Source organism: Narcine bancroftii, chromosome 2, assembly GCF_036971445.1.
Source record: "Narcine bancroftii isolate sNarBan1 chromosome 2, sNarBan1.hap1, whole genome shotgun sequence".
NCBI lineage: Eukaryota > Metazoa > Chordata > Chondrichthyes > Torpediniformes > Narcinidae > Narcine > Narcine bancroftii.
In genome coordinates this window covers 104,619,420-104,631,824 of record NC_091470.1, presented here as the reverse complement: position 1 = coordinate 104,631,824, position 12,405 = coordinate 104,619,420, and the positions used below count along the sequence as shown (strand labels likewise).

Genomic DNA, 12,405 nt, shown 5'->3' with positions numbered 1-12,405 from the left:
TCCCTTCCCATCAAGCAACCCCCCACCCCACCTTCCACAGCAAGTGCCACACTTGCATCCACACTTCCTCCCTCACCGCCAATTTGGAATCCAAACCATCAAGGATAGCGACACCTCCGCAGGAGTTATCTTGTGCATCCTGCGCTCTCTGTGGCCTTCTCTTCGTTGGGATGACTGGGTGCAGACTGGGAGATCACTTCGCTGAGCACCTTCGCTCTGTGACAGGGATCTCCCAGTGGCCAACCACTTCAATTCCACACCCCATGCCCCTGCTCACCTGTCTGTCCGTCGGCTTCATGAACTGTCCCACCAAGACAACCTATAAATTGGAGGAACGCTTGATTTTCTGTCCAACCAGAAACCGACTTCTCTGGTTTCTGTTAGCCTACTCCATTCTCCCTCCATCTCCTTTCCCTTTGTTTTTCTTTCCTCGAGCTCTCCACCCTCTTCCCTTGCCCCCTCCCCTTGATTGCTGTTGTGTTCTCCCTCCTATTACCTTCTGCCTTTGAGAAGGCTCCTCTCCCTGCCCTCACAATTTTATTCAGGTGTGCATGCTGACATTTTTTCCATAGTTTGATGATGGGGATCAAGCCCAAACATTGGCTTTGTATTTATTTTACTCTTTACACTACTTGATCAGCTGAGTTTCTCCAGCATTGCGTTTTTAATCATAAATTCATATTTCTGGTAGTGTTAAGCTAATTATCTAATGAAAGAATTAGAACAACTGTGCAACAAGTGAAACATGGGACACTGCAGAAAACAGATGTTTCTGACGTGCAGAAATCGGCTCAGACAGTGCTCAGGTACAGGACCTTTGTCTAATCCAGCAATTTCTGTTACAGTAAAAACTGTAGTTAGCAAAACAAAAGCATGCTTCACCAAAGTCATTAAAACACATTTCTAAAAAAAGCAACATTTTATTGGACTTTCTCCCCCCCAATCAGATAAAAATGAGACATTGCACCCTCTAGCAGTAGAGATCGTGTCCTTAAATTTCTATTTACAATGGCCTGAAAACAATTTTGCATTTGTTTACTTCTAAACGGGCACCAACTTCCAAAATACATAATTCCAATACAGCTTAAAACACGATCTTTAAATTTAGACATACAACATAGTAACAAGCCCTTTCTGCCCATAACCCCAATTAACCTATAACCCCCATGTTTTGAAAGGTGGAGCACCTGGAGGAAACTGACACAGGGAGAACGTACAAACTCCTTACAGATGGCGCCAGATTCGAACCCCAGTCACTGGCGCTGTAACAGTGTTGCATTAACTGCTACGCTAACCGAGCCACCCTTCTTTGGTAAAGTCACTAAGATTACAGGCTGCAACAACCACCCCTCAAAAATTCACCAGGTTGAATGTGTTGCATATTCAGAACTTAAATGTACTGTCTGTCTTGGTGTATTTGCACTTAATTTCTCTTATAACAGAAAATTAAGTACAGGAAAACATGATAGCGCAATTTACATTATTTACAGACTATGTAAATATGATACATGTCTACAGTCTTACAATGTTCAGAGTAATAAATTAAATTGGGAAGTTTCAGAAAAAGTGCAAGATCTGTGGCCTGTGATTCAGGCAAATATCTGCAAAACACTGTTGATCCACAAGGCAAATTCATAGCCTTTTCATCGTTCTTTTCCCAAGCCCATAATGACATCACAGAATTCAGTACAAGTTCTTCCTCAGTAATAGGTGCACCAGTTGCTGCCATCGCTGGGCATCAGGCCTCCTGTGATGAGGAGAATTAGATCCACAAACCACCAGATTCCGAGACCTCCAAGCGTCAGGAGTTTCCCAACAGCAGTGCCGGTGTGTGCCAGGCAAAATCTATCGACACCAAAACACCCAGGAAGAAGGAATAAAGCAAAGTTGTCACAAAGTAATGTCCAGTGTACCTGCAAAGCAACAGATGCAAGACCTTGATCAATAAAAAGTTGAAGTTACCAGACTAAACCAACCATGGAATAGCACGGTTAGTACAGTGGTTAGCGCACCAGCGACCTGGGTTCAAATCTGGTGCTGTCTTCAAGGAGCTTGTTTGATCTTCCCATGTCTGCATGGGTCTCTTCCAGGGACTTTGGTTTACTCCTACCCTCCAAAAACGTACGGGGTTTGTAATTGGAGTATTTGGGTGACATGGGCCAGAAGAGCCTGTTACTGTGGTCAGTCTGTGCTGCAATAAACAACACCAGAACACAGAACCAATTAAGTGTACAACAGTTTCTTTATTCAGCCTTGATAATGCAAGCAGAGTGAGGGTAGAAAGAGTTCCGTAACTCATTCTCTATACTGAGGCCACACACAAAAGCATAGAGTATTCATTCCATTTTTATACACCTATGGGCAGGGGTCTACATGAGACCCTACAAGTTTCACACAGCTGGCAATTTTTGATTTTGCAATAAGATGTTCCAAACAGCTGAGAAATGTTAGTGTCCTTACTCTTGGTTATTTTACTTTTACTCTTTGTGGTGTTAATTACCATCTCACTACAGCACAGGGAAGGTCATGTTAGAAGGCAATTACATTCTCACCATGTTACAAGGCAACAATTTTCTCCAACTCATTAATCCTTTGTTAAGGCATATTCATTAAACTTATTCTTTCACATCAGGCCACGTTTTTAACCAGTAGTTACGTTGACACCATTGATGATAGCAGATCGAAAGCAAGATCTGAATTCACCCCGACAGCGTGGGAACTCGTGCAAGCTCCTTAAGGGAAAAACTGCTTCTCTCTCCACAGATGCTGTAAGACTTCAGTATTTCTTGAATTCTGTTCAATATTGGTGAGATCCATTTAATGGCATTTGTCAATATATTAGTTCTATTGACCATGCTTCTATATTAAGCAGTTCAGTTACAGGTTAGTTCAGCTATGGCTCTGGATAAAAGGACACCGTAGTGTTAGTGGAGGCACATTTAGAGCACCAACTTACAGTGCCAGCAACCCTGGTTTGAATCCGGCCCTGTCTGGAAGGCGTTTCACATTCTCCAGGGTCTGATCGAGTTTCCTCTTGACGCTCCAGTTTCTTCCACATTTCAAAGCGTTTGGGTGGTAGGTTAATTGGGTGTAATTGTGCAGCACAGATTTATGGGCCAGTAGGGCCTGTTACCATGACGTATGTCTAATTTAAATTAAATAAATAAATAAAATTAAACGAATCCTTACTTTATACATGGTACATTTCCTCTGAGGAAAGTGCGTGGCCCAGCACACTCAATATCCTTCAGTGCTGTACAGTGTACTGGCGTGTGATGCACTTCATTGTAAGCTTGTCCACCAAACCTGTTGACAAAGTAAAAGATTCATTATACCCTTTTGACCCCCTCAGCTCCAATAAAAGTAACATTTTATTGAGAGAGAAGCAGAGGAAGGTGGCACAGTTGGCATAGTGGTTAGCCCTGTTACACCGCCACTGATTGGGTCCCTTGGGTTCGAATCCACACTGTCTGTAAGGACATTCTCCCCGTGTCTGCGTGGTTTTCCCTGGGGGCTCCAGTTTCCTCCATACCGGGGTCAATTGGGTGGCAGGGACTTGTGGGCTGAAATGGCCTGTTACCTTGCTGTACATCTAAAATAGGTTTAATATTGGGGGTGGAGGGGTAAAGAGATTCAACAGAAACCTGAGGGATAACTATTTTACACAGAGGGTAGTGGGTGTAATGGAATGGACTGCTGGAAGGAGGGGTTTTAGACAGATACTATTGTAATGTTTCAGACACATTTTGATGGATACATGGACAGAATGGGTTTAGAGGGACAGGCCAAACGGAGGCAGGTGGATGTGTAGGTGGGACATTTTAGTCAGCACGATTAAAATGACTGGGCTGTGAAGGGGCTTTTTTCACCATGGGGAAGCGATTTAAGGAATGTATCAGCAAAACAGGTCTAGGAATTTTAAATAGCTTAAAAGACTAAATGTGGTAGAAATGGTTAAAACTAGTGTATGATGGGACACATGACCATTTTGAAGCAAGCTGAATTTAAAATAGCTGATGCGAGTTGAGCGTAGCCTTGAGTGATGAGTGCAGCGTCAAGAGTTCAAAATAGGATGTTGCCTGGGTTGGAAAATAGAGACTTATGAGGCAAGGTTAGCAGAGCTGGGCGTGGGGGGGTCTGCTTTTCTCTTTGGAAAAAAGAATGAGAGGAGACAAAAGATTCTGAGAAGTACAGAGAGGGTGGACAGCCAGTGCCTGTTTCCCAGGGCAGGAGTAACAAATACCAGAGGACATTTGTGAAAGGAGGGATGTTTAGGGAAACATCAGTTTTTGAAAACTCAAGAGTTCTGGGGGCCTGGAATGCCTTGCCAGGGATGGTGGTGGAGGCTGAAACATGTGGGGCATTTAAGAGACTCAGACAGCCACATGATTGAAAGAAAAATAGAGGGTTATGGTGTAGTAAGGTTTAGAACTTTTTGGGTAGGACATATATAGTTCAGCACAACATTGAGGGCTGAAGGGCTGTACTGTAATGTTCTATGTATGTAAACAAGACTTGAAGTCTCTGGGAACTTGGGGGAGGAGTGTCTGAAGTAACTCCTGGGTCCCGATAGTACAGAATTATTAAGTTGTGCTCAAAGACTAATTGATGCATCTCCTGAAAGATTAGACACTGAATGCAAGAATGCTTATCTGTTTTCCTGTATAGAGCTTCCTCGCAGCTCTGCTGGTGCTGAAGGCTGCCATGGTATGGCAGACTCTCCATATCATAATAAACCCTTGGGCAAATCTCTTTCAAAGTTGCCTCTGAGTTAACTTCCACAACAGTAAGTACTCAATAGATCCAGAAATGTTATATTTCACGCGATCTAAAGAACGGCCATTGACTTCTTGTTTGGCATTTCAGGTCAATAAGCACAAGAACTCAAAATATTAACAGTTGCTCTCTTCATAGATGCTGCCTGATACATTGGGTATTTCTGCCATCCTCTTGACCCACTTAAGCAGCATTTGTTAGGCATAGCTCTATTCTAAACAGGGCTCCCTAGTATTTTACTGCAGCATTTATAAACAACAAGCTGATTAATCTAGAACATAGCCTAAACCTCTTTTACTCATTTTAACTTTAATGCCTTCCCTCATTGTTAAAACAATTGTAACCCACAGAAAATTAGTCTTGCCATTTCAATCTATAGAATAGACTTGTAACGAAGGTACCCAAATATAGTTGTAAAATCGGCCACAAAATGAATTTGAACCCACTACATTGTCCATAGAGCATTACAGCACATAGATAGGCCCTTCCAGTCCTTTATTCCTCCTAGTTCAACTGACCTACACCCAGACCATACCCATCCCATCCACATGCCTATCAAAATTCTTCTCAAATGTTAAAATTGAGCCAAGATTCACTACTTCCACTGGCAGCTTATTCCACACTGCCACTACTCCACGAGTGTTCCCCCTAAACTTGTCTTTTCACCCCTAATCTGTGTCTGCTGGTTCATATCTCACCTAACCTCAGTGGAAAAAGCCTACGTCCATTTTCTGTATAACCTTCATAATTGGATCGACCTCCATCAAATCTCCCCTCATTTTTCTACTCTCCAGAGAAGCTGGACAGCTGACCACAAATTCCTCTTGATAGCACAGCTGAGCCCAATTGTTGCACTCACAGCACTAGGTTTAAATCAATATCCTAAAGTGGAACAGAAATCAAAGTGCCTGGTCAGTCAGCATATTTTGAGATAAAATCTCAGATACAATACTTTCCCCATTTACCATTTAATTGAGAGTTTACATTAAAAGAGATACAATTTGAAAGAAAAAAAATCAAAACAAATGAAGTTTCCTTACTTTTATGCAACCATATCCCTGTTCCTGATATGCAGTTAGGTTTCCAAAAAGGTCCACTGGATCATCACATTCAACAAATTCATCTGGCCTGCAAGTAAGAGGATTTGACATTAACCAAACTATTATTTACCAAATCAAAGATAAGGTTCCTGCTCGATGAATGCAAAATTACTTTCATTCTGCTGAAAGATTTAAAGACAAATCATTAACACCCCAAATATCCAACAAGCAATCTGTACAACAGAAACTGAAAAAGCTGCAATCACTCAGCAGTCTCACCAAATTTGATGAAATAGAAACAGTTAACATTTCAAGGCTTCATCAGATAAGGAAAATCAGTTAAAGGTAGCAGAAGTGGGGGGGGGGGGGGGGGGGGGGGGGCGATGTTTTATTTTTATTATCAATGAATATTTTGCTTTGACTGCAATTCCAAATACAGTAGATTGATAGAGGAGGCCCCCAAGGATGTTCCTGGAAACATTCTAGTTAGGAGTCAGCTGAATGTTTTGCCACAAGCTGAAGGGTGATTTGTTAGAAGTATACCTTTTCCATCATCCCACTCTCTCTCATCACCATCTCTCTGCCTCCCCCCCCCCCCCCACAGCGCCCCTCCCTCCCTCCCCCCCTCCCCCCCCCCCCCACAGCGCCCCTCCCTCCCTCCCTCCCCCCCACAGCGCCCCTCCCTCCCTCCCTCCCCCCCACAGCGCCCCTCCCTCCCTCCCTCCCCCCCACAGCGCCCCTCCCTCCCTCCCTCCCCCCCACAGCGCCCCTCCCTCCCTCCCCCCCACAGCGCCCCTCCCTCCCTCCCCCCCACAGCGCCCCTCCCTCCCCCCCACAGCGCCCCTCCCTCCCTCCCTCCCCCCCACAGCGCCCCTCCCTCCCTCCCCCCCACAGCGCCCCTCCCTCCCTCCCTCCCTCCCCCCACAGCGCCCCTCCCTCCCTCCCTCCCTCCCCCCCACAGCGCCCCTCCCTCCCTCCCTCCCCCCCACAGCGCCCCTCCCTCCCTCCCTCCCCCCCACAGCGCCCCTCCCTCCCTCCCTCCCCCCCACAGCGCCCCTCCCTCCCTCCCTCCCCCCCACAGCGCCCCTCCCTCCCTCCCTCCCCCCCACAGCGCCCCTCCCTCCCTCCCTCCCTCCCCCCCCCACAGCCCCCTCTCCCTCCCCCCCCCACAGCCCCCCTCCTCCTCCCCCCCCACAGCCCCCCTCCTCCTCCCCCCCCACAGCCCCCCTCCTCCTCCCCCCTCCACACAGCCCTCCTCCGCCGCCCCTGACTGCGGCCTGGCCGGGCCCGCACTCACAGGAAACTACAGAGCACCAGCGGGGAGAGCGGGTCGCGGTACTCCAGCACCGTGTGGTTCGGGCTGACGTCGGCATCGGGCGCCTCAGCCGTGCTGTTGGGCGACGCCGAACCCGACAGGCCCTGCAGCAACGCGGCTGCCGCCAGCAACACCACTTGAATGCCCAGCAGCAAGTGGCTCGGCGACACGCCCGGCATCGTTCCCCACCAACCACTAGGCCTCCACCGCCATCGCAGCCCACTGCAACTACCCAGAAAATAATCGACAAGGCCGCCACCCAATCACGTAATGGATTAGCCCAGCAAGAATATGATTGGCATCTTCTTTAACCAATAGTTAACCTTCATCAAGTCAAGTGTCAGTTGATTGACAATACTATAGTCCAATCATATAGTGATATCTGCCAAACGTTCAAAGCAAGGATTTGGTTGGCATAAACTTTGACCAATCAGTGACGTTCATCGGAAGCACAGCAATCCAATCAAGAGGCAGTTGATTGACATTACCGTTAATCCCATCACATGAGAGTTAACGCCAACCGTTCACCTCAAGGATTTGATTGACATCCCTGCTCACCTTCATCAGCAGCACACGACAATTAATCATTGATTGACAACACCACTACCCAATCACATCCTCAATCCAGTAACCTACCACAACAGCCCAGCTACCCAATCACAAGGCTCTTCTCACAGATCTGCTCAGTGATTGGGTGCTAATAATAGTGACTCCCACGGCCCAGACATTTGAGGATTGATTGACAGGAGCCGATATCCTATCAGTGGTAGGTACAGGCGGGATCTTCCAACTTGGAACAGCCAATGAGTCAAAGCTTTGTCGGATCTGGAAATGGCTGGTGGAGGGGACCTATTCAAAATTAAATTCAAATGATTACTAATTTTCGGATACATATGTACATTGAGATAAAATAATATTACTGTTATATAGCCAGGATAATGTGAACTATTTTGTTCTTTCTTTGGCTTGGCTTCGCGGACGAAGATTTATGGAGGGGGTAAAAGTCCACGTCAGCTGCAGGCTCGTTTGTGGCTGACAAGTCCGATGCGGGACAGGCAGACACGATTGCAGCGGTTGCAGGGGAAAATTGGTTGGTTGGGGTTGGGTGTTGGGTTTTTCCTCCTTTGCCTTTTGTCAGTGAGGTAGGCTCTGCGGTCTTCTTCAAAGGAGGTTGCTGCCCGCCAAACTGTGAGGCGCCAAGATGCACGGTTTGAGGCGATATCAGCCCACTGGCGGTGGTCAATGTGGCAGACACCAAGAGATTTCTTTAGGCAGTCCTTGTACCTCTTCTTTGGTGCACCTCTGTCACGGTGGCCAGTGGAGAGCTCGCCATATAACACGATCTTGGGAAGGCGATGGTCCTCCTTTCTGGAGACGTGACCTACCCAGCGCAGCTGGATCTTCAGCAGCGTGGACTCAATGCTGTCGACCTCTGCCATCTCGAGTACTTCGACGTTAGGGATGAAAGCGCTCCAATGAATGTTGAGGATGGAGCGGAGACAACGCTGGTGGAAGCGTTCTAGGAGCCGTAGGTGATGCCGGTAGAGGACCCATGATTCAGAGCCGAACAGGAGTGTGGGTATGACAACGGCTCTGTATACGCTTATCTTTGTGAGGTTTTTCAGTTGGTTGTTTTTCCAGACTCTTGTGTAGTCTTCCAAAGGCGCTATTTGCGTTGGCGAGTCTGTATAACTGCATAAGAATACACCCTTTTCACCACTGTGGGGTGTATGTATATGGGTGTGTGAACAGTTTCCTGAGATGGTGGAAGTAAAGTCTCTTTTGTTATTTGAATCTTGCATCTCCAAGTTATTGAAGAAGCCTCCCAAGTAACACAGAGAGGTAGCATTTACTACATGGAAAATACTTCAATACTAAAAAAAACATTGGTAACACGGTCATCTGGATTGCATTAAAAATATAATCAGGTTAACTTTATGCAGGCAAGTCCCTGTTACCAAGTATTAATTTCTTATCAAATTAAAATATATGTATTTATATTACATATATTTCACTGATGATGGCTCTCCTTTACAGGTCTGTTTTGCAGAACTTGCTTATATCATTCTAAGCTCCATTTTCATTGAAACATAAGCCACTTTCAGGTGGCCACAATACCTGACTGTAAAGCAGCCTATTGTACTCCTATGCAGCTTTTGGGTGGCCATCTGAAAGTGGAGAACCCGGCCAGGAAGTTTTCCTTCTCCTGTAGGTATAATATCCTGCTCCGAGAATCCCCTGTTGCAACTGAAAGCAGCTATAGCTTCAGCTGTGATCACAGCCAAATTATTTTGTTCTTTTGTCCATTGAATGTTCATTAACAAGAAAACACACTTAACATTAGCTGGTATACCAAACATGTACTGGCACAACATTAACAACTCTGAGAATTGCTCTTATTGTGGACCCTGGACATTTTTAATTTTAAAACCCAAAATAGGACTGAACCTATGGTGGGAGAGAGAGTGAAGCACTGAAGTGGCACTGGGAAAACCGACAGCAGCGTGGGAAGCACTGAAACAGCACTGGAAAAACTGACAGCTGTCAGAAGCGCAGGAACCACACGCTGGAAGTTGGTGGGCTCGTAGAGAGCGCACCTGTTGTAGGTAACCTCTCTCTGTCAATCGGGAGAGCTGAAGGCACGCACTGGGGCAGTTGAAAAGCCCAGCATGCTGAATTTTGAACAGGCTGATTGGATAGTTGGTTGGTCGGAGGACAGTCATTCAGATGGTTCATCTGTGTATGCGGCCTCACCCAGCAGCTTCAGCAGACAAGGGGTTGAGTTGCTTCATTCACGGTTGCTAGCACTGTCATCCATAACTGTCTGTCAGTAGGCTCACCCAGTAGTTTAAGTGGGAGAGACTGAATTTCTTTGATGCGGGTGCCAGAACTGTTATCTTGACAGCAGTTTGTGCCACTCTAATACCCAATGTATGTGTGTGTCCAAACAGGGCTTCCCCAGTCCCCTTCCAAGAGGAGGACTTTGTGTGACAGGAGTCTTGATGACCAAAGACAAGGTGTTTAACCATATAACCATATAACCATTTACGGAGCGGAAACAGGCCATGTTGGCCTTTCGAGTCCGCACCGGTTCACTGATTTTGTGCGCCCTCTTCAGGCATTGGTGATTTTAAGTGTAGTGTATCTTTGAGAATTTTAACATCTATCCATAGGTACTTTGGATGTAAAATCTCATATTAAAATATTCAAAAACATTGGCTGTGTGGGAGAAGCCAGTGAGTGGCCGTGGACAATAGCTTCTCAGACTGGAGGCCTGTGACTAGTGGTGTGCTGCAGGGATCGGTGCTAGGACCAGCGTAGCTTGTCATCTAGCCACTTGTTAACCCTAAAGTGGGCTTCAGAGGCATGAACCTCGTATAGTGACTAAGATGTCACGGGGTGAAAATTCCTCTTCCACACCTCCATATACCTTCCTTTCTCCAGTCATCATCTCCTCCCTTTCTCTTCCTACCTTTCTCAGCCCCTTCCCTCATAATCTTCTGGCTCCTTTTTTCCTTCCTCCTCCCACCTGCATTGACCTATCACCTGCCAGCCCATGCGCCTCCCCCCACCCTACTGCACCTTTATATTCGGCCATCTTTCCAGTTCTTGCCATCCCTGATGAAGGGTTTTCAGCCCAAAACGTTGGTTGCACTTCTACTTCCACAGGAGTTGGCGGAGGTTTGGTATAACATCGGCAACTGTGCCAAATTTCTACAGATGTTTGGTGGAAAGTGTGCTGACCAGCTGCATCTCAGTCTGGTAAATGTGCACCAATACCCCTAAGTGCAAGGGCCTTCAAAAGGTAGTGGACCCAGCCCAGCACATCATCGGAAAAACCCTCTCCTGCATCAAGACTATCAACAGAGGAAGGGAGTCACGTGATGGAGTAGTGGCCGGACGGTGAACTCCAGCCCTCTCCAGAAAAGTCGGGAAAAACAAGAGAAAATACAAAGGCACAGAAATACAAGTTAAAGAAAAGTGAGTATAAAGGTGGAAAGAAGATGGAGACAAAAGGAGAAAAATCAAAATCAACGGAAAGAAGAGAGGAAGAGAAGACAACGGAGGAAAAAGGTGAAGGCCTTACCTGTCCGAAGAGGCCCGCTGTGGAGAGAGGGCCCCACTACCTCAGGTCGGTAGAAAAAGAACTACAACAATGGCTCACAGAGCCGAGTAAAAGTGCGCAACCGCGCATGCGCGACTCCTCGCGCATGCGCGATGCGCATGCAAAAAAACACACCGACGGGAGGGGGGACCAGCTGGGGAGTCGATCTCCACAGCCGGCAACGACAGCTGCAGAACACCTGCAGCAAGAAGAGACCACAGAAGACAATGGAAACAAGAAAGAAGAGGAGGAAAGGGCAGCAAAGAAACAACAGATGGCCAACCCAGAGGAAGAAGAAGAGGAAGAATACAGTGAAATAGATAAAGGGAAAGGCAAGGTAAAGGATATACTTGCTCTTGTTAGAGGATACATGGAGTCATTTAAAGAATGGCAAACACAGGAATTCAATGATTTAAGAAGAAGAATAAACAACACAGAAGAGAAAATAAATAAAATGGATATGACCTTAACAGAAATGGGGAAAAAAATGGACAAGATGGAAGAGCGGGCAGTAGCAGCAGAAATGGAGGTAGAAGACTTAAAAAAGAAATTGGAGGAATCTAATAAAAAAACTAAAGAGACACAAGAATTACTAGCCCAAAAAATAGATATAATGGAAAATTATAACAGAAGAAATAACATAAAGATAGTGGGCCTTAAGGAAGATGAAGAAGGCAAAGAATATGAGGGAGTTTATAAAAGAATGGATCCCTAAGGCCCTAGGATGTCCAGAACTACAGCAAGAAATGGAAATAGAAAGGGCACATAGAGCATTGGCCCCTAAACCACAACCACAACAAAAACCAAGATCTATTGTAGTAAAATTCCTAAGATATACTACAAGAGAAAAGGTACTGGAGAAGACAATGGAAAAAGTAAGAGAGGGCAACAAACCACTGGAGTATAAAGGGCAAAAAATCTTCATTTATCCAGATATAAGCTTTGAACTCCTAAAGAAGAGAAAAGAGTTCAATACAGCAAAAGCGATTTTATGGAAGAAAGGATATAAATTTACACTGAAGCATCCTGCGGTATTGAAAATATTTATTCCAGGACAACAAAACAGACTATTCTCGGATCCAGAAGAAGCACGAAAATTTGCAGAACAATTACAAAAATAGACTGAGGGATGAAGACGGGTAATGAGAGCAAAAATGATCACGATTGAT

The 12,405-nt window shown here is 45.9% G+C and overlaps 1 protein-coding gene across 1 annotated transcript; it reads right to left on the bottom strand.

The window, feature by feature from the left end:
- Nucleotides 1–900: 900 nt before the first annotated feature.
- On the bottom strand, nucleotides 901–7,409 carry tm2d2 (TM2 domain containing 2). Its single transcript, XM_069917816.1, is given in 5 exon segments — nucleotides 901–1,867; nucleotides 1,870–1,913; nucleotides 3,190–3,305; nucleotides 5,817–5,904; nucleotides 7,114–7,409. Coding segments are annotated over 5 exon segments (612 nt in total). The 5' UTR covers nucleotides 7,311–7,409; the 3' UTR covers nucleotides 901–1,700.
- Between the last annotated feature and the right edge of the window lie 4,996 nt (nucleotides 7,410–12,405).